Raw genomic sequence first — 22,840 nt, 5'->3', positions numbered from 1 at the left:
TTTAGCTTATGAATTTAGATAATAATACGATTGATTATCAGACCCTCGGCTAGAAGAATCCCAAACAATTGTTCAAGCTTCGCAATCAATTAATTAGCTATAAACAAAAATAGTCCCCGGCAACGGCGCCAAAAACTTGATGCTGCTAAAATATATAGCAATAAATAAGACAAGAGTATCCTATCGCAACAAGTAGTACAATGCTTAAGCACGAGATCGAACCACAAGGACTGTTTGCCACAACTAATTAGTCTAGGGAAGAGGACGTAATTGTTTGGAAGCTTAAATGTGTGAGGAGTGATTAAAAAGACAAACTTTCGAAAATGAAAACGTTAAGCGTTTAACAGGGGAGAATTCAGATTAATTAATGACACAATCCAAGATGGGGATTCCCTTAATTGGTTCCCATGTATGATTTACTGGGATTTGGTTTCATACCATAATGATAGTTGACGATAATCACCTAAGTAACCACGTAGAGATAGTCAATCTCTTGTAGTCTATTCACATGCCTTTGGTTGACGGCTTGATTAGGCATATAACCTAGGGCATGCAAAGCAATAGGTTCCGTGGTGATTGAGGCTAAAGCCGTAGCCCAACCACTAGTCCGCACTCCTAGTGGTCTCTAGCGAGGTTAGATTATGCTAATTCGGGTTAGGCAGTTCCTTGGTCAGGTAACTACCTATCTATAATCCTAAATTCGTCGGACTCAAGGAATTAGGTTTAGCTATGTCAGGCTAGTTTATCATCATCGAATCTAATTCTAGCATTCATCATATTTCTGACAAATTTAGGACACTAAGCTTGCATAATCTAATCAACTGGGATTAAACCCATAAAACCAAATCCCTAATCATTCAAGGCTACACAATCAATCTCATCCCCATCCCAGATTGGATGGAGATTAGTTCATAATTAAACTATTCAAATCATTAAAGCACAGATTATCAACATTAATCATCATTAATTAAATAGGTAAAAAGTAGAGACAAATTGAGGAATTTAGAGATCTAAAACCCGGCTTTGTCTGATTCTGATTACAAAAGGACAGAGCTTTCCTTCCCCGTCTTCAAACAAATCAATATCAATTACAATGCAAGAAACTCCCAAACTCCTCCAAAGAAGAAGAAAAATGGAGAGGAAGAGAAGCCACAAAACAATTGAAAAAGAAGGTAACCCTAACAACAAAAACATATTGTTCTATTTATAGTGGTAAGTGTGTTAGGGGGTATTTTGGGCATTTTTCAGGCCAAGATTCGTGCCCTGGGGTGAGAAGACGCTGGGAAATTGCTTCCCAGCGCCTCGTCTCGTTGAGACAAGAGGTGTCTCGATGAGATGAAAGGGTGTCTCGACGAGATGCTGGGTGTCTCGTCGAGACACCACGTGATGGTTCCCTCTGGGAACCATTGGCCCGCCTCGTCTCGGCGAGATAGGCTATGTCTCGACGAGACGGGGGCCTGTCTCGGCGAGACAGGCGCTGTCTCGGCGAGACAGGTGCTGAGAAAGGGTAGTTCCCTCCGGAAGTTATCTGTTTTGGTCCCTGTGCTCCCGGAATTCGCTCTAGTGGTCCCCGAACTGTCCGGAAATGCTCAACCAGTCCTAAAAACACCTGAAAATACAGAAAGTGTCATAAATAACGGAAATTACTCACTTCAACTTAAAGATAACAAAATGATGCTGAGATTGAGTGGAAATAAAGCAAAAGCGAACTAAAACAATCCTAAAACCCCTATATAAATGGGAGCTATCAAAAAGCCCTAGCTTGCAAAGCCCGCACACAAGGTCATTATTAGCCAGCAACGAACAAGGACATGTCGCTATTGTCAAACAATGAAATAGCTTCCAAATGCATACCAACTCTCATTAAGTCTCGACATTAGAATTTAGAGGAATCATATCACCATGGTCTTTCGCCATATGGTTTCGCTGTGCAACACATGGCTCGTTCGCATCAAGCCTTTATGTGACGAGTCGATTGCAAAAGTGGTGCATAGGGTCCACACACCGCCTTGCCGATATTTTTTTACCCTAATTTTTTTCTCGGTGCAAGGCTTTTGGGTGATTATCGCGTTGGTGAGGTCCATTTTTCAAAATGGCGAGCAGAAAATTGGATTTGCATCACATACCCTCTTGTTGAGACTGAAACAATTCCTGAAACAGTAACAAAAACTCTAAATCACAAATCTACTAGTCATACATCTCCTATGCCAATATTAATCGAGAAGAGTTGTGATGATTCCACAGACTAAGTACGAACGTTGATAGAGAGAGCGGAGACACACATTCATCATTATTGATTATAGTCTAACTGATGCTCCATTTAGAGCATCTCTAGTAGATATATTATTGGACTAAATTGTAAATTTTCAAAATTATTTGTGGGTGGCTATAGAGTTGAAAAAAAAGCTAGTATCCATATGTGGAGGGTATCCAAATTTGTACAATGTTCTTTCGTGTAAATGGTGAGAAGGAAGAAAGGAAGTTGAATCGCGTAGGAAAAAAACGCGTCGTCCTTTCTTGTTGAGGGAAGAGCTCGTGGTTTGCATTCTCTAAAGTTGACGCGTTTGGCTTTGATCTATTACAAAAAGCTTTTGTTTTCAGTGGTCCCTGTTCATAAAAAAAGTTTTCTTTTTCAGCTTTACGAATAAAATTGTTTCATTTTCTAAATTTTTTGTTTTATTTCAATTTGTGAATAAATTATTTATTTTCATACAGACGTACTCTTAAACGGTAATTTTTGCTTTCAAAATAGTCATTTAGAATGATATTTATGTTTAAAATAAACTTATTTACTAGGATAAAATCAAAATAAATTTTCCTATTCCATGTCTTTCGCATATAAAATTTGTGTGAGACATGGAAAAACACATCAAATTGGGGATATGAGAGTCATTTGCCACTTCTAAAGGTTTTTGCTCTTTACGGAGAGATGATGTTGTTGAAACACCTTTCCACATGATTTTGATTTGACAAAATTATTCATGTTAATGATAAAAAAAATATTCTAACACATTAAATTTAAATGCTTTGATTTATTCACACTAATGTGTTTGTTCAATGTTGAGTTATTTGATTTATAAGACATTAAGTTAAATGGCCAAGGCCCATGAAAAAGAGTCAAGCCCAAGTCAATTAATCATAGCCTCACAGTCCAAGAAGACCAAAACGCAGTCGTACTGAGTAAAACGCAAGCCCAGCTTGGAGAAGGATCGAGAAGCCTTTGTCTAAATAGCTTCAAGATGAAGATGCTGAGTTGAGCGACAAGATAGTCCAGTCAGCAGTTGACCTGAACAAACTTAGAGACAAAGTATTTCTACTTTGGGTAAAGGTCAGAGGACGCAGAAAGCTGTCTGGAAGACTTTACTATAAATGTGAAAACATTCTGGTCTGTCTGACGAAAAGCTGCTGAGCACTGCCGAAGACAGAAGACACAAGAATATTATTGGCCGAGGACGCTGAGCACGCACTGAGTGAAAGTGACAGGAAACCGTTTCCCTCCAACGGTTATTTCGAAATTCGAAATCACCTGTGCTTCAAGTGTCACTATAAATAGGCCTCTCAAATGCTTCATTCGATGCAGATCTTCAATTAAGTCGAAACGCTGACCAAATTGTTACTTGAAGTTCTGTGAGAAAAGCAAAGCAAATCTTACACTAATTCCAATTTTGTGTAAAAGTATAGAGTGATCTAAATCATCTAAAGTGTCTTAGCAATTGTTGTTTAGGACAAAAACACTTATCATTTCTAGAAAAATAGAAAGGAGAAGCTGAGTACTCGGTTATAGTACTCAGCGGTAGAAATAGGAGTGAGTAGAGGTATAGAGAAAGGTACTCTTGTATACTCAGCTTTCTATTGTAAAAGGTTTGTGCTCTACCTTCAAAGAGCTCAGTAGAGGATTCAAAAAGCTCGGAAGGATTTCCGGGGACTGGACGTAGGCGAAGAGGCCGAACCAGGATACGTCTGCTGAGTAATATCCTTCTAACCCTTATCTCACTTAATTATTGCTTGATATAACACTGCCTAGTTGAACGCTAAAACGAACACAAGCGGATAGATTGAGTCTTAGTCACCTGTTGACTAAGTCTATATCTAAAACTTACTCAGTCTCACAGTGCGAAAAGACTTCGAGAAAGTCTAAGTTCGAAATTAACAGTCAGCCATAAAAGAAAATTTTAAATAGTTCCTAACCCCCCATTGGAACTAATATTGTCACGTTATAAGGGACAACAGATGTTATCTTATCCCGTCTTCTGGCTTCTCCTAGGCCGCCTCCGGCTCCCAACATTATTCCGGTCCATTGGCTTAAACCTCCTCCAGGCTGGGTTAAAGTCAATGTGGACGACTCTGCTTTTGGCACTCCAGGCGAGGCAGGAGCAGAAGGTATTTTTTGCAACTATCGTGGATTTTCTAAAGGCTGTTTTGCTTTTTCTACCTCTCCTTCTTTTGCTTATATGGCTGAAGTGAGGGCCGCTATTTTTGCAATGGAACTTGCTTGGGAGAAAAATTGGTATCAACTTTGGGTTGAGTCAGACTCAATGTACGTTGTTAATCTGCTTAGATATCGTTCCATGTATGTTCTTTGGAGTATTCGTCAAGAATAGTTGCATTGTCTCAGCATTTGGTCTAGGATGAACATTCTTTTTTCACACATCTTTAGGGAAGGAAATAGAGTTGTTGATGCACCGGCAAAGTTTGGAGTCCCTTCCTCAGTGATCAATTGGTGGACTTCAGCTCATACTTTTTGCCACAGGTTTATCAATGATGACATTTGTAGTATTTCTCACCCGCGTTTTTCTTGACTTTCCTAAACTTTTCTCCTCCCCCTTCTTTTTGTTTGTTCTCCTTCATCTTCTCTTGTTCAAACACTCATTTTTCGTTTATTAATATATTGCGGGTTTGTCAGTTTTTGGGCCACGGGTGCCCACAACGCCTAAGTTCTGTCTCGTTCCAATTTCTATCAAATAAAATTTTTTTTTCTCCAATTTATTGATGATTATTCAATATATTGTATTATTCAACAACATTCAATATTATTTAATAATATTTAATATTAATAAATATTAATAATATAAAAAATTAGATTAAAGTAGAGACAAACAGATATTATAAGATTTGAGACTCGTTAAAATAAAATAAAAATATTTAATAGAGGTGATTTCTTGAAAAAAAGTATTTTAATAATGTAAAGTGGTCTTGGAGTACCAACTATTAGAAATACTTTTAAAATGAAAATAAAGATTAGTTTTTAATTATAATCGGACAGTAAGTGTAATTTTAATGGAGAGAAGGAAGACCTTTTCGTGTGCTTTCGCTCCCTGATTATAACTAATTTTAAGATATTTTTGAAGTAATATTTTCTACTACTAATCAATTCATTGATATATGTATATATATATATTTTTTCTACTAATTTTTATTAAAAACAATTTTAATGTGTAAAATTTCTCATTACTTACCTTGAAAAAAGCAACGTTACTGAGGGAAAAGAAGGTATCAGGTGAGACTTTTCTCATCAAATGTCAACTTAACGAAAAGTTATTATTTGTATTAAGAAAAATGGTTACAGGCTATAAAAAGAAAAGAAACAGAAAAGGCCAAAAACATCGTCACTCTTGTTTTCTTATAAATCAGTTAGCATAACAGACTGTCTGAGAGGAAGATAAAAGAAGCTGGGCTTGGCTATACAAGTTTTGCTTTTGCTTCTATTTTTCATTTTTTTTTTTTGTTTTCTTTGGTTATTGCAGAGATTGCAGGATCAATAATTACTAGAATTTCTTTTAGCTAGGAATCAATCTATGCAACCTTCGCTTAAGGCTTCGATTTCAAGTTCTAGACAATTGGATCTCAGTTTCCTTTCTGATTATGAGCTGGTTTGATAAGCTACGCTGTTCTTCTAATCTCAGCCGCTTTATTGCTGGCCTTCTCCTCTTCATGCTCTATCATTCTTTTCAATTAATTTCTAATTTCTTGACCCCTATACACCCTTAATTCTTCCCTTCAATCCTATTTCCTCTATTCTATCTCTTTCTTCTCCTTCGTCTTTCCTATTCCTATCTTGATTCAGTTTCCGGTGCCTTCGTTTTCTATTTTTTTTTTATTAATTTTTGTCTCTAATGGATAGCAACGATACTTCGGCTCTCCATAATCTCTTGCTAGATGGTGAGTGTTTTCCTTCATGTCTGTTTTTATGATATCAATTACTCCATTTTTTAGATTTAGTTTTTTCTTTTTATTGTTTTGTTTTCAATAGCTTTTTCCTTTTGTTAGAAACAGACGAGTGTTTCTTTGATTTGATTAGACTGGACTGGAGCAAACAGGGAATTGAATTGGGGAGCCTTATATCCTGTGAAAACGATTTTTTTTTTTTTTTTTTTTTTTTGTCTTGATCTCATATAGTGTGCTGGCTTTTTTCCGTTATTTTTATCTGGAGGTTAAATTGCTTGCCCCTTGCCTTCAATAATCCATAACCAGGTAGGTTTCTACATTTTAGGAATAACTTCATTTTAGAGAAGATGTGAAGGTTATGTATGTATTTACCCTTTTATGAATGTGGATGTATGAGTGAAGTTGTTTTATTTTAATATCAAGATGATTCATCCTCACTCTTGTCTAGGTACATTTGCTTCTCACATCGAGAACCAAAATGGGTCACAACCTTCTGTTATTGTAATTGGTGGTGGCATTTCAGGGCTTGCTGCTTCGAGAGTCCTCCATGAAGCATCTTTTAAGGTCAGCATAGTGTAGCATGTAAATATCTACAAGTTGATGAGTGCTTATTACATCTTATCTGCACCCATGCATGTGTATATAGAGCTTGAATTACTGTTGTGTTGCCATTTTGTTAAGGTAATCTTATTGGAATCACGGGATAGACTCGGTGGCCGCATTCATACTGACTATTCATTTGGTTATCCAGTGGATTTGGGAGCATCATGGTAAGATCTCCCTCATCAGGTTCTTTCTCTCTGTTCCATTGAACACCTTGTTTATTGGTTCAGTTTCTATAGATGATAAAAAAAAATATTTCTTGCTGAGACGTGTTAATCTTATGAATTTGTGAATCATGCCTTCCACTTGTATGAAAATATTATATAAATACACTTATGTCAGCTGCTTGGTAATTCCTTGCTGTTGAAATTACATATTTACCATCATTACTGTGGGATTTTTAGGAGTAAGGGTTCATTTATTATGCTGATAGTTGATTCTCTTTTACTTTTTTCACACTTCAGCTCAACCGTACAGAACTCTTAGAAATATTTTTTTCCTAATGCGAGTCCTTTCTCCTTCCCTCTTTCGATTAATTCTCTCCTGTTTTGAACTAGACTTAATGCACATGATCTGTTCTTAGATATACTACTTAAAGAGTTGTGGTGTGTGATGTTAGATAAAGTTTCTAAAATAGTTTGTGGTCTTACCATTCATTATTTTAAGCTCTTTTCTTGTATGCTATAACTATTGTTTTAGTGCTTATTGTGGTGCATGTTTTGTTTTTGAACTATATGATATGCTTGTTTATTTTCATCATTGTCAAGTATGAATGTGTATGTGTATTTGTAAACAGATTCCTGGGAGAAGAGGTAGTGTTGTATTAATTATTTGTAGTGTCTGTGGCCTGTGGCTGAGGCATGTTGCGGTTTTATATTGTTTCTCAGGCCATTCTATTAGACAAACATAAAACAAAGGTCTTATTTGTATGTCAAATATATGTGAAATAGAGTCTGGACTCTAATAGTTAATCTCTTAATAGCATCCAAGTTTGGAACTGTTAATGAACATGGATTTTCAGTGGCTTTTTTGTCTTCCTTATCTCATATATTGGATGTATACCCTAAGACCTTGAAATGCATCCCAAAATTTGAGTGGTTGTCTGGCTAGCCTTTACCTACCAATTTAATCCTTGCAAAAGTTCCTTTGTAACAAATAAATATATGCACATACTTCTCACCTTCCTGATAAATTTGTATAACAAGTACATCTCTACATACTAATTTTTTGATAATTCCATTCTCAAGTGGATATGTCAACTTTATGGTATAAAAACCTATCAAACTCTACTTATTTATGCTAGTTGACCCCAAATTTCCTACTTACAGTTCTTTATTTTCAAAAGGCTTAATACATCAGTTGCCCCCGAATTTGTCCAAAATGGTTGATTGGCCCCCTGAACTTACATGTTGTCTCATTAGCCTCCTAAACTTGCTTAAAGTGTCATGATTAAGTCCTTAAATCTTTAAAAACGCTAAAAAAATGTACAAAACAGAAAGTTAATTTGTTTTAAAGACTTAAAATCACGAATTAGGCCTTTGTTTTTTAGGTTTTGAATTTTTGTACAAATTTAGACAAATTGCAATTTGTATCACTTTAAACAAGTTCAGGGGTCAAATGGATCACTGTAAGCAAGTTCAAGGGGTCAATAAGTCACTTTAAATAAATTCAGGTGGCCAATAGCTTATTTTAAGCAAGTTGAAGGGGCTAATGAGACACCATGTAAGTTCAGGGGGCCAATCAAATTTTTTGGACAAGTTCAGGGGGCTACTGATGTATTAAGCCTTTTCAGAATGTATTGAATCTTCCTCTGATCACCATGATTCCTTCAAGTAAATTCTTGAAAATAGATACCATGTATGCATATGATTTTGACCTGAATGCTGTAACATTATTCAACAGAGAATGCACTGAGCTAAGCTAACATAGAACCAAATGATATATCGTTAATTAGTCAAATTTATAAGGGACGGGAATTTGCATATGGTTATTCATCGGAAACCTAATTGATATATCACACCACCCAAAAGAGATTTTCATTTATTATATTGTGCTTCATGTTGATTGGATGATTTTTTTTTACTGTTGCTTGTAATACGTGTTGGATTTGCCATCATTATGCTGTTTGTAAATGTAAATCAGATGCCTCTTGTTTACAAATTTGAAGTAAATTACTGATCACTGTGCAACTATATCTTTTGGAATAACCTTCAGGCTACATGGTGTTTGCAATGAGAATCCCTTAGCTCCACTGATACGCTCTCTGGGGCTCACACTATACCGGACTAGTGGTGATGACTCGGTATTATATGACCATGATCTAGAGAGGTAACTTCAGAGTGGGTTCTGTTTTCATTTTATAGAACTTCAGACTCTGCCAATGGAGCTAATTTCTGTTATTTTTCTTAATTTTTTTTCTCTGCTTAATAACGTCATATTTAGATCGAAATTGCAATGGAAAATAAAATACTATAATTTCATGAATGAGGAAAGCTAAATAAGATTATTATAAAACAGATGCTTTTAGTTTTAGATGGAATGCTAAATTATATGATGTTGCATCTGATTCTAATTACACCAAATTTGTAATGAGATATTGTGCTTTACTAATTGAATTTGAATGTATGCTGATTCTGGTTGGTTGACAGTTATATGCTTTTTGGTATGGATGGACATCAAGTTCCACAACATCTGGTCATAGAAGTTGGAGAGATATTCAAGAAAATTCTCAAAGAGGTATTGTAACATTAAACCATTGGATGGAGTTTGTTTCAGTTATAAATTTTTTCATCACCGTACTAAGTTCCTTTGTCATTTTTTAGTCACGAGCTCTTCTCTATTATGATCAAGAAACTAAGTTCTTTCATCTAATCCTTTAGACGGAGAAAGTAAGAGATGAACACACTGATGACATGTCTATTCTTCAAGCAATTTGGCTTGTTCTAGATAGGCACCCAGAATTGAGGTACATGAGAAAAATGAATTTTGATGCTCTAGATCCTCAAATGTGCATTTAGTATGCGAGTTTGGGCAGTTGCTTATGCAACTTCTGGTTCTGCTCTGCAGGCAGGAAGGACTTGCAAATGAAGTGCTGCAATGGTATATTTGTAGAATGGAAGCTTGGTTTGCAGTAGATGCAGATCTGATATCACTGAAATTGTGGGATCAGGCAAGTGAACTATTTGAAATTATTAAATTTATCATAGTGTTGGTAGTAGAGGGCGAGCCTTGGCGCAACGGTAAACGTTGTTGTCGTGTGACCAAGAGGTCACGGGTTCGAGTCTTAGGAGCGGCCTCTTGCCAAATAAATTGGTAGGAGAAGGCTTGCTCCCAGTACACCCTTGTGGTGGGACCCCTCCCCGGACCCTCGCTCAGCGGGGACGCGTAGTGCACCGGGCCGCCCTTTATCATAGTGTTGGTAGTACCTCTAATAGTAATAACTATGAGAATATAATTAGACCAAAAAGCTAATATGGATAAATTTCAGCAAAGGAATAGGCAAGAGAGCATGCTCCTTGGATTGGATTGATATTGCCATATTGGAAATAAACAATCTTAATATTTTGTGAGAGTTCTTACTTGGAACAATCTTAATATTTTGTGAGTGTTTTGTGAGAGTTCTTACTTGGAACAATCTTAATATTTTGTGAGTGTTTTGTTCCTTCTGTCAATAGCAGTCCCATAACATTTATACAAACTTTCTGTCCCATTTAGGAATTCAGACTAATAAATGCAGACCTTACAACTGACATGTGACTAGTGAATAAATGCCACCTTTGGCTACGGAAAACTAAAAGTTTTAAGGTAAAACATTTAAATGAAAAGAAACACTAAATATGGATTTATATAATATTTGGAACGTTTACTATATTACTAATTTTTTTTTTTATTAAAACCGTCATTTTACTACAACAACAACAAAGTCTTAGTCCGATATGATCAGGGGTCGGCTAATATGAACCATCATATAAAACCGTGAAATCAAGTCGTGTCAGCGACATAAATTCTCTTCCTCCACTCCGTCCTATCCATTACCATATTTCCCTCAATCCCCAATAAACTCATATCACTCTCGATCATCCTATTCCAAGTTTGCTTAGGTCTTCCCCTACCCCTCACCATTACATCCCTTTGCCACTCTTCAGTCTTCCTAACCGGCGCATCAAGTGCTCTTCGTCTTACATGGCCAAACCACCTTAGTCGGTTTTCCCTCATTTTATTCTCAATAGATGTAACCCCTACTATTGTCCTAATTATTTCATTACTCACCCGATCCTTTCTCGTATGCCCACACATCCATCTCAACATACGCATCTCCGCCACCGACATCTTATGAATGTGACAGTGTTTCATTGCCCAACACTCCGTACCATATAACAATGCAAGTCTTGTTGGGCTTTGGAGACTAATAGATAGGCCCAACTTCAACGATCCAACTATCCTGGGCGATTAGGGTTTCTTGAGGAGTATAAATATAGCATCTTTCTTTGTAATCCGTATCTCGAAAATTATAGTAAAATATTCTGGCTTAGTAGTGCCCCCAGACGTAATCATTCAAATTGAGTGGCGAACTGGGTAAACAATTCTTGTGTGTTTGGTTGTGTTTCATTTATCGTAATTGCATTAGTTCCTAACAATTGGTATCAGAGCGTAAGAAGTCCTCTGGAGTCTTGGGTGTTAGATTCAGGAGCTTCGTTTCACTCATGTAGTAGCGCAGATTTGATGGAAAACTATACCCCTGGGAAGTTCGGAAAGGTTTATCTTGCTGATGATGAGCCTTTGGAGATTGTAGGGAAGGGAGATGTTTTGATCAAGACTCCGAATGGATCTGTGATAAAGCTATCTGGTGTAAAGCATGTTCCTGGCCTAAAAAGAAATCTGTTGTCAATTGGGCAAATGGATGATGAAGGTTATTGTGTCATATTCGGAGGTGGTGCCTGGAAAATAACCAAAGGAGCCATGGTGGTTGCTCGTGGTGAGAAGGTTGGGTCGTTGTACTTAATCGACAGCGTTTGTAACATCATTGATGTTGCGAGCGAGAATGTCAATGCAGATTTGTGGCACTGTCGTCTTGGTCACATGAGTGAAAAGGGGATGAAAGTGCTGTGTTCAAAGGGTCTGTTACCGGGTCTGAAATCTGCTGATCTTGGGATGTGTGAGGATTGCATCTTTGGGAAGCAGAAAAGGGTCAGTTTCTCTAAAGGTGGCAGAACTTTGAAGAAACAGAAGTTGGAGTTAGTTCACAACGATCTGTGGGGTCCTGCACCTGTGAAATCTCTTGGTGGAGCTTCGTACTACATGACCCTCATTGACGACTCCACTAGGAAATTGTGGATCTATTTTCTGAAAAAGAAATCTGATGCTTTTGATTCCTTTCGAAAATGGAAGGCCCTGGTTGAGAATGAGACAGGTCTGAAGGTAAAGTGCTTAAGGTCTGACAATGGTGGGGAGTATGAGCTTAGGGAATTCAAGGAATTCTGTGCTGAGAATGAAATTCGCATGGAAAAGACTCTGAAAGGAACTCCTCAGGAGAACGGAGTTGCAGAACGAATGAACAAAACTCTGTGTGAGCGTGCTAGAAGCATGAGGCTGAAGTGCGGACTTCCGAAGATGTTCTGGGCAGAAGCAGTTAACACTGCAGCATTCTTGATCAATAGAGGGCCATCGACTCCCTTGCAGAATGGCATTCCTGAATAGGCTTGGAGTGGCAAGCAAGTAAATCTGTCATTTCTACGAGTATTTGGATGTGATTCATATGTTCATATTGCTCCCCTTGAGAGAAGTAATTTAGATGCGAAGTCTGTTAAGTGCACGTTTATTGGATACGGCGGTGATGATTTCAGATATCGGCTATGGGATAGTCAGAATAGGAAGATTATTCGCAGTCGGGACGTTTTCAACGAGCAGATGATGTACAAGGACAGTCTGGGAGCATCTGATACTGCTGATTCAGAACCTGAGGTCGTGGACCTAGACATCACGAATTCTGGTGGGAGCAAGGAGGTAGTTGTTGAGGAAGAAGAAGAAGAACCCCAAACTCTAGCGGTTACACTACGCAGATCCACTAGAGAGCGTAGATCACCTGACAGGTTCACTCCTACAAGCAACTACATGTTGCTGACAAATAGTGGTGAACCAGAAAGCTACTTAGAGGCATCTCGTGGAGAGGATGCGAACAAGTGGAGGCTTGCAATAGATGATGAGATGGATTCCTTGATGACCAATGGCACCTGGGAACTTGTTGAGCTTCCAAAGGGTAAGAAGGCTCTACAGAACAGGTGGATTTTTAGAATCAAGGAGGAGGTTGATGGTAGCAAGCGCTACAAAGCAAGGCTGGTCGTGAAAGGTTTTCAGCAGAGGTACGACATAGATTACACTGACGTTTTTACTCCAGTGGTGAAGCTGACTACTATTCGTTTAGTGTTGAGTATGGTAGCTGCAAAAGATTTGGAGCTGCAGCAAATGAATGTAAAAACGACATTTCTTCATGGGGACTTAGATGAAGACATTTATATGAAGCAACCTCAGGGCTATGAGTCTGATAACGTTGAGCTCGTGTGCAAGTTGAACAAGAGCTTGTATGGTCTGAAACAAGCTCCAAGACAATGGTACAAGAAATTTGATGGGTTCATGCATGAAATTAAGTTCGTGAGGAGTGAAGCTGATCATTGTTGTTACTTCAGGAAACTGGATGAGGGCTACATCATTTTACTGTTATATGTTGATGATATGCTGATTGCAGGGTCAAGTGCTCGAGAAGTGAGAAAACTGAAGAAGCAGTTATCTGAGCGGTTTGCTATGAAAGATCTCGGAGAAGCTAAGTAGATTCTGGGTATGAGGATTGAAAGAGAGAGGAAGGCTGGAAAGTTGCATCTCTCACAAGCTGAGTATATCAAGAAGGTCTTGAAGAGATTCGGCATGCAAGATGCCAAACCAGTTAAGGTTCCTTTGGGTAGCCATTTCAAGCTATTTAAACAGGACTCACCTAAGAACAGAGAAGAGCGAGCCCAGATGGAGAGAACTCCGTATGCCTCAGCAATTGGCAGCTTGATGTATGCAATGGTGTGCACAAGGCCGGATATTGCACATGCTGTGAGAGTTGTTAGTCACTTCATGGGAGACCCTGGTAAGAAGCATTGGGAAGCAGTAAAGTGGATTCTGAGATACCTGAAGGGAACCACTGAACAAGCTTTGTGTTTTGAGGGCAAGGAAGTTATGTTGATAGGATATGTGGATGCAGATTTGGCATCTAGTGACCTTGACAAGAGAAGTACAACTGGATATGTCTTCACATTGGGTGGTACTGCAGTCTCTTGGGCTTCAACGCTGTAGAAGGTGGTGGCTTTGTCTACTGTAGAAGCTGAGTACGTTGCAGTGACTGAGGCTAGTAAGGAGATGGTATGGTTGCAGAATTTCTTGCGTGAGTTGGGAAAGGAGCAGAAGGATCCTATTCTGTACAGCGACAGTCAGAGTGCCATTCATTTGGCGAAGAATCCTGCCTTTCACTCAAGGACAAAGCACATAGAGTTGAAGTATCACTACATACGACATCTCTTGGACAGGAAGACATTGCAGTTAATGAAGATTTCAGGCACAGAGAATCCTGCAGACATTTTGACTAAGGTTGTAACCTTAGAGAAGTTGAAGCTTTGTATGGCTTCAGCTAGCCTTGATAACTAAGTTGAAGGCATGACACTACCACCAGATGACGGATTTAGTCTCCAGGTGGGAGATTGTTGGGCTTTGGAGACTAATAGATAGGCCCAACTTCAACGATCCAACTATCCTGGGCGATTAGGGTTTCTTGAGGAGTATAAATATAGCCTTTTTCTTTTTAATCCGTATCTCGAAAATTATAGTAAAATATCTTGGCTTGGTAGTGCCCCCAGACGTAGTCATTCAAATTGAGTGGCGAACTGGGTAAACAATTCTTGTGTGTTTGTTTGTGTTTCGTTTATCGTAATTGCATTAGTTCCTAACAGGTCTAATTGCCGTGCGGTAGAATTTTCCCTTCAATCTATTAGGCATGCCGAGGTCACAAAGGAAACCCGTAGCACTCTTCCACTTCGACCAACCAGGTTTAATCCTATGAGCAACATCTCCACCTACTTCTCCATCCGTTTGGATAATAGACCCTAAATACCGGAAGCAATCCGAGCCCTGGACAACTCTCCCATCCAGGGTGATTGTCCCTGCCTCCCTACTTTTATCGCCGCTAAACTTACACTCCAAATATTCTGTCTTACTTCGGCTCAACTTAAAGCTTCTAGATTCCAAAGTTTGTCTCCATAGTTCCAACTTCCTCTCCACGTCTTCTTTCGTCTCATCAACCAACACAATATCATCTGCAAACAACATGCACCATGGTATACCATCTTGAAGTGAACTCGTTAGTTCATCCATAACAATGACAAAAAGAAATTGGCTAAGTGCGGAACCTTGATGCACTCCAATCGTAGTAGGGAACTCTTCAGTCTTCCCAATACTGGTACGTACACTCGTGCACGCTCCCTCATACATGTCCTTTACGATGTCAATATATTTCCGTGGAATACCTTTCCTTATTAAGACCCACCAAAGTCTTCTCCAAGTCAATGAAAACCATATGCAAGTCTTTCTTCTTATTTCGATAGTGCTCCATTAATTGTCTCATTAGATCGATGGCTTCCATAGTTGATCTTCCCGACATAAATCCAAATTGGTTTTCCGAGATCTTCACCGTCCTCTTTAGCTTTTGTTCGACCACTCGCTCCCAAAGTTTCATAGTGTGACTCATCAATTTGATTCCTCGATAGTTGGCACAATCTTGGACATTGCCTTTGTTCTTATACAAAGGGATTAAAATACTTTTTCTCCATTCTGCTTGCATCTTATTGTTTCTCCAAATTTTGTTGAAGAACGTCGTCAACCATTCGATTCCTCTCTTCCCCAAACATCTCCAAATCTCAATAGGGATGACATCAGGTCCTACTGCTTTCTTCAATCTCATTTTATTTGATGCCATTTTGACTTCACCTTTTTGAATTCTCCGCATGCAGTCACGGTTTATCATATGGTGAGAGATACTTATATCTCCAACATCTTGTCCACGATCTCCATTAAATAAGTCATCAAAATAGGATTTCCATCGTTCCTAAATATACTTATCTCCAACTAGGACTTTTTGGTCCACATCCTTCACACATTTAATTTTTCTGAGATCTCGCGTCTTCCTATCTCTCATCCGAGCAATTCTATATATGTCTCTTTCCCCTTCCTTAGTATCCAATCTTGTATACAGATCCTGATTCACCTTTGCTCTAGCATCTCGTATGACCTTCTTTGCTTCCCTTTTTGTCTCTTTGTACTTTTCGTAGTTCTCATCATTCCTGCATTTCCCCAATATTTTATAGGATTCTCGCTTACTCTTTACTGTTTGTCGTACTTCTTCTGTCGACCAAGATGTGTCCTTACCCGGTGGCATGCTACCTTTAGATTCCTCTAGAAATTCCTTCGCTACTTCCCTTATACTATGCTCCATCTTAATCCATATCAAATTTATATCTAAATCCATATTACAAGTCCAAATATCTTTTATGGCCATCGCATTCACAAATTTTTGCTGGTTCTCCTCTTGCAGTTTCCACCACTTAATCTTAGTCTCCACTTGTGGTGTTCATTTTCTTATACATCTCCTACTTTGAAAATCAAGCACCACTACTCTATATTGGGTTGTCGTACTCTCACCGGGGATCACCTTACAATCAATATAGCTCTTTCTCCAAGCACTCCTTACTAGGAAGAAGTCAATTTGGCTCGCATTACGGCTACTCCGATAAGTCACTAAGTGGGAGGTTCTTTTCGTAAACCAAGTGTTCATGATACGCAAGTCATAGGCTGATGCGAATTCCAGAGTATCATTTCCTGCTTCATTTCTATCTCCAAAACCAAAACCTCCATGAACACTCTCAAACCCATCTCGCCTAGAACCCACATATCCATTGAGATCACCACCTAGTACCATCTTCTCATCGCTAGGAACCTATTGCACCACTTCCTCCAAGTCCTCCCAAAAAGCTTGTCTTATAGAGACATCTAATCCTATTAGTGGTGCATATGCACTTATGACATTCATAACCTCATCCCCTATCACAAGCTTAACACTCATAATTCTATCGCTCTTTCTAGACACCGCAACTACATCATCAATATACTCCCGATCAATAAGAATACCTACTCCATTTCTACCCTTATCCTTTCCTGAGTACCAAAGCTTATAACCCCAAGGAGCTATCTCTCTGGCCTTGGCTCCAACCCACTTGGTTTCTTGTAGGCACATTATATTTATTCTCTCCCTCTTCATAACATCTACAATTTCAACTAATCTTTCTGTCAAAGAGCCCATGTTCCATGTCCCAAACCGTAACCTACTTCCCTTACCCCTACCATTATAGTTTCCGTGGACTAGCTTATTTACCCGCACACGTCCACCATGCGGGAGCCCTTGCATATTTGACACCACCCCCGGGCCTCGGGGTAGCGCGCCGCATTGGGGCGACGACCTAGCAACCCTTGCACATTTGTCACTGCACCCGGGTCTATGAAGTGCAGCGCGTCGCTGAGTAGGGAACTCCCCACGATATTCATATTTTGGTTCATGTGATAAGATGTGGCTAAGTTTTACGCTGGCCGCCACAAACCTACCGCAACCCTCCTCCTTTGTTCGGGCTTGGGACCGGCTGTAAATGCCACCAAGTGACCCTCACAGGCGGAGTTAAAACCGTCATTTTACTAAAGAGAAATATTTATAGCAAGAAATATCTCTAATACGGATCATTATCATTGGTATCAAATATGATAGGGATAAGTTACCGAAATAGGCCTAAGGTTTTTGGGAAAGTATCAACATGGCTCCACATATAAAATAGCACCAATGTAGGCTTAACTTTTAAAAAGTTATCAATTTAGGCCTCGATAACGAAATGCGACACGTCATTCATATTACTCCATTAAGTCTGATTTCTCTCTCCATGTACAATTGACAGAACTTAACGGACTAATATGAATGACTTGTCACGTTCCGTTATCGAGGCCTAAATTGGTACTCTTTTTTAAACATTAAGCATATATTGGTGCTATTTTGTAAGTTGAGCCTAAATTGATACTTCCCAAAAACCATAGGCCTATTTTGTTACCTTATCCCGATATGATAAGAATAGAAGCTCTGTTGGTAAATTGCATTATGATATCCAGAGTTGAAATTTGAAAATATTAAAAAATGAAACACCTTTAAGTATGATGTCAATAAACATATTTGTGTACATGAAATATGACTTGTCAATGTTATATTCATGTATTAAGTGCATAGAATTATAGTTGTTTGTCCATGCTTGAGTATTTGTGCACATGAGGAGAGAGAGAAGCCTTTGAATTCCTCCCATGTCAACCCAGATTTTTCTTTCCCTAATTTGTAAAACCACAACTGTGCATCTTGTTCCAAATATGAACTTGTCCTCTTCAGGAAAACTCTGATGGCACAAATAATAGTCACATTGGCTTAGCCAAGAAAACGGATCACCACTTCTAAGTGCTATCTAACGTAGGAAGTTCCAGTTTAGCATAACAACATTGAATGTTCCCTCCTGCATTACGGTTCTAACAATTATCTCCTGTTCCATCCTTATTCAAGCTGCCGACACCCTGTTTCTGACCTCCAACCTTGATGCCGCAACTTTCCTTGCTAATTCATTGAGTAGACCTGACAATTCTTGGCGTGTGAGGTGACTGTGCTCCAGTTCTGTTTTGTCCCACTTTGTCTTGTGCAATGCCAGAAAAGCCCCAAATTGCTATTGTAGAGTGAAAGGTTCTTTGATAACTTCCTGGTCTACTACCAAGCTGTTAGCAAAAGAAAAGAATTCGAGTCAATTAGTTTCAAGAGATCCAAGAGGTTCTCTCTAAACGAGCCCTTGTTTTTAGTTGTCATAGGTTCTAAGGGACAAACAACAAATAAATCAAATATTTGTCACTGTCCCACAGCTAGATCCCGGGCCTATAAGAGAGAGAGAGCGAGCGAGAATCTGCTGCTCTTCTATTTGATAGCAACAAAACTATAAATATGGATTTACATAATATTTGAACATTTACTATATACTAACAGTTTTCTTATTAAACCCATCATTTTACTGAAGAGAAATATTTATAGCAAGAAATATCTCTAGAAACATCCTTGAGATCCACGTTTCAACTTCAGGCAGTGACAGCATGTAATTCTTGCAGTTGCTCCACGAATTTAGAATTATTTCATTGCAACTACTCAATTTATCATTTAATTGAACTGGGTGATCTAAGCTGAGCTTATAAGATAAAATTGTTGAACTTCAATTTGTGCATCAATGCTATCCTCTACATGACCGCCACGTCTTATAGTTCAATATAATTGCAGAGTATGGTAGACTTTTGAAACATATAAATTCATTAAGTGTCACACTTAAATCTAGTGGTGATTGTACGGACAAAAGACACCACTCAAAATTTGTCATGCTTGAGATTTCCTTAAGGATGTGAGAAGTTCACACGTAGTAGAATCAAAATATGGACCTCAATTTAAAACAAATGTGCAATTTTTCTAGCATTATTGAACTTTTCATTATCATCTCAACCAAATATTTGGTATATTATTGAAATGTGTATAATCAAATTAGGATTAAGAAACTGGAGTTAACTATCATGCTTATATATATATATATATATATATGAGAGAGAGAGAGAGAGAGATTCTGTGTATGAAAGTTAGTTTTCAAAATGAAGATTTTTAGGTTGATCACGCAGTGCTTACATGGTTGAATTATTCTTGTGTACAGGAGCATGTACTTTCTGGTGGTCATGGACTTATGGTACAAGGTTATGACCCTATAATAACAGCTCTTGCAAAAGACATTGACATACGCTTGAATCACAAGTATGCTTGCTTTTTCCTAAATAATTCAGTTTTCTACTCAAATTGTAGAAATGCTCCAAAACAGGCATAGAAAATGACGGGGAGGGTTGGTGGGAGAAATATGAATTTTCGCTTTGAAATACATTCTAAATTGTTCCTAAAGTGTTCTTCTACCATTAATTATGATACTAAAATTGGCTAAATAAAATTATCAGGGCATTTATATTAGGAAAAATTTAATTATTGTTGAAGGAATTATGATAAATCTTAGCCAAAGATAGGTTAGTTTGCATGAAGTACATATGCTTGATTGTTTTCTGGTTTGTTAATGAAATTGTAAGAAGTGCAGGCACGGAAATTGATATCTTCCTTTACTGATTGATTGCTATCTACTACCACTGTCCCACAATTTGATGATAGTTTTTATATTAATCTTTGACACACCCCCACCCCTGAACTTGAAGCGTGTACAACACAAGCCCATCCTACCATATGTTAAAATTCTCGCTCCTACCATGTGTTATATTGATATTGTTCTTTGTTAATTCCTATTCAGATATCTAGGGAATATAGAACTTTTTTCTTCAGATTTATGAACATGTAGATATAAAAGGAACTGAATATGTTGATTATAAAAAATAAATCAATTGAGATATTGCTTAAATTATGAGTTTCCTCTATTGTCCTTTGATTTGAGAAACATGAAGTATTGGGTCAGTTTAAGGGAAAAGGTTGTATTCTACATATCTTGCTTTATGTTGGATTAGTTCTTGTATACATATTAATAGTTCAGTAGTTATTAAAAAATGCAATAATCTAGGTGGTTATTCTGAACATATTATTTTTCCCTCCATTTCACAATGCACTTTCTAGATTATGGCGAGGGCTTATCAGCAATGTTGTTAGGCTTATCTGCGTTTGATCAATTGAGAATGTCTGTTTGCATGATCTGTCCTAATATTATTGTCATCATAACCTTCAATGTAATCATTTGAAATTACTGAACAGACTTCCATGAAACTTCAAAGATTCCATGCAAACCATGTATTTAAGGCCGAATTTCTAGTTGCTCAGTATTTCAGCTGATTTCTTTCTGCATTTTTCTGCTATGGTCATCATCATTTTGTGGGAAGTATTTCTATGATATTTGTATTAAATATTTATTTTATAGTTGTTTATTTACAATCAGAATAACTAGTTACTGATTACTCTTTTGCTGTCTGATATAATGTGGTTGCAATACCTAGAATGCAGTAAAAGGTTTCATTATTTTTTGAATTCTGTGTAGGGTTACAAAGGTATGTAATGGGCTGAATGAAGTGATAGTCACTGTTGCGGATGGGAGGAATTTTATAGCTGATGCTGCTATCATTACAGTACCTGTTGGGGTTCTTAAAGCAAATTTAATCCAGTTTGAACCCAAGTTACCAGAGTGGAAGGTTACTGCAATTTCAGATTTGGGCGTTGGCAGTGAAAATAAGATTGCACTACAATTTGATAAAGTATTTTGGCCAAATGTGGAACTGTTGGGCATTGTTGCACCGGATTCTTATGCTTGTGGTTATTTCCTTAATTTACACAAAGCTACGGGCCACCCTGTACTTGTCTATATGGCTGCTGGAAGGTTTGCTTATGATCTCGAGAAGCTTTCTGATGAGGCTGCTGCAAATTTTGTGATGTTACAACTGAAGAAGATGTTCCCTGATGCAACTGAGCCGGTACAATCATTTTATTTTTCTGGTAGACATGTTTTATATACTTGACCATTTGATTGAAATATTCAACTTATCTTTAGTTCATGTCAAATTTGAGCAAAACAGGTTTATCTATTTTCGCCAGAAACTAAATGTGTCATTTACAACCTATTTAACTTGACGAATAGTGTTGGGTTGTGTCAATCCAACTCTGTCCATTTATATATATATATACACACGTTATATTCGTGCTACCTTGTCGTATTAACTCATATATTCTGACTCATTTAGGATCCAGTTAAGTCGTGTCAGCCCATTTAAAATTTATATGCAAGTCATGTAGGAGCTTGGTAATTATATGTGTCACTGCTGCTTGCAATTTGTTCAGTGTAATATTTAATGGTAACAGTGTTACTTATAATGCACATTAAGTTTGCAACTGAAGTTCAAGCGAACTTGTTGCCATTTGTTTGCCTGGTGTAGATGCAATATCTTGTGACACGATGGGGAACAGATCCAAACTCACTTGGGTGTTACTCGTATGATGTGGTCGGGAAGCCAGCAGATCTATACGAAAGGCTTCGTGCACCATTGGGTAATCTATTCTTTGGAGGAGAAGCTGTTAGTGTGGAACACCAGGGATCGGTCCATGGAGCTTACTCAGCAGGGATTATGGCTGCTGAGAACTGTGAGAAACAAGTATTAGAAAGACTCGGTAACTTAGAGAAACTCCAGCTAGCCTCTTTTAGGAGTGGAATTCAGGAAGCTGCAATTCCTCTCCAGATCTCAAGGATGTAAGTCCATTCTTATATTTGCAAGTGTTAATATGATTTATGACCTATTCATATTATATTGTTGGATTCGAGTTTGACCCTTAAAAGTTGAGCATGTCTTTTGTTTTTCCCTTCATTTATTTGTTTTGGTGTTCTTATTCTGTGCTGCATCGGAATTGTTATGAGAATTTTCAAGCATTATGTAGTTCTTTTTGTTCTACTTTTCTATTTCAGTCCTCGAGTCTATAATATAATTGCTTTGGTTTTTCTATAGGAAATCTAATTGTATGTTTATAAGGGGGCTTTTGGTATTTGATGGGGGATAAAGATAAGGATAAATGTTGGGATAGAGATAAAGATAAAAGATGATGATAAGATAAAAATAAGATAGTTGTGAATTATTATTCTATGTTTGTTTTGTGGGACAGTGATAGATATAAAATAATATATTTTTACATAGTGCCCTATTTAAACTACATAACATTAATTTGTGGGATAAAATTGACTTTTCCATATAATTAAAATTGTAGAAGCTTATCCTACCCTTTATTCCACCCTCTACCCCTAGGTATAAAGATTTGAAAGATTATAAGCTTATCCCTTCCTTATCTCATTGCTACATCCCAGTAACAAACATGAGATAATTGATCTTAATTTTTTTTTATCTCTATCCCACCCCATTTATCCCC

At 37.8% G+C, this 22,840-nt stretch overlaps 1 protein-coding gene across 1 annotated transcript; it reads left to right on the top strand.

Annotated features, from left to right (window-relative positions):
* Positions 1 to 5,601: 5,601 nt before the first annotated feature.
* LOC136203441 (probable polyamine oxidase 4) lies at positions 5,602 to 22,371 on the top strand. The gene is made up of 10 exons (XM_065994602.1): positions 5,602 to 6,159; positions 6,614 to 6,729; positions 6,847 to 6,935; positions 8,983 to 9,096; positions 9,417 to 9,504; positions 9,648 to 9,733; positions 9,835 to 9,937; positions 19,608 to 19,705; positions 20,973 to 21,402; positions 21,862 to 22,371. The coding sequence occupies exons 1-10, from the start codon at positions 6,114 to 6,116 to the stop codon at positions 22,174 to 22,176; spliced, it is 1,485 nt and encodes a 494-aa protein (XP_065850674.1). The 5' UTR covers positions 5,602 to 6,113; the 3' UTR covers positions 22,177 to 22,371.
* The last annotated feature ends 469 nt before the right edge of the window (positions 22,372 to 22,840 follow it).

Source organism: Euphorbia lathyris, chromosome 1 (assembly GCF_963576675.1).
Source record: "Euphorbia lathyris chromosome 1, ddEupLath1.1, whole genome shotgun sequence".
In the NCBI taxonomy this organism is placed as follows: domain Eukaryota; kingdom Viridiplantae; phylum Streptophyta; class Magnoliopsida; order Malpighiales; family Euphorbiaceae; genus Euphorbia; species Euphorbia lathyris.
This window is presented reverse-complemented; position numbering and strand designations above follow the sequence as displayed.

Bases quoted from the DNA above. Each gene is read 5' to 3' on its own strand.
- LOC136203441 (XM_065994602.1), top strand. From the start codon at position 6,114: ATGGATAGCAACGATACTTCGGCTCTCCATAATCTCTTGCTAGATG. The intron at 9,505-9,647 runs GTATTGTAACAT...CTAATCCTTTAG, and splicing joins TCAAGAAAATTCTCAAAGAG to ACGGAGAAAGTAAGAGATGA. The intron at 9,938-19,607 runs GCAAGTGAACTA...TCTTGTGTACAG, and splicing joins CACTGAAATTGTGGGATCAG to GAGCATGTACTTTCTGGTGG.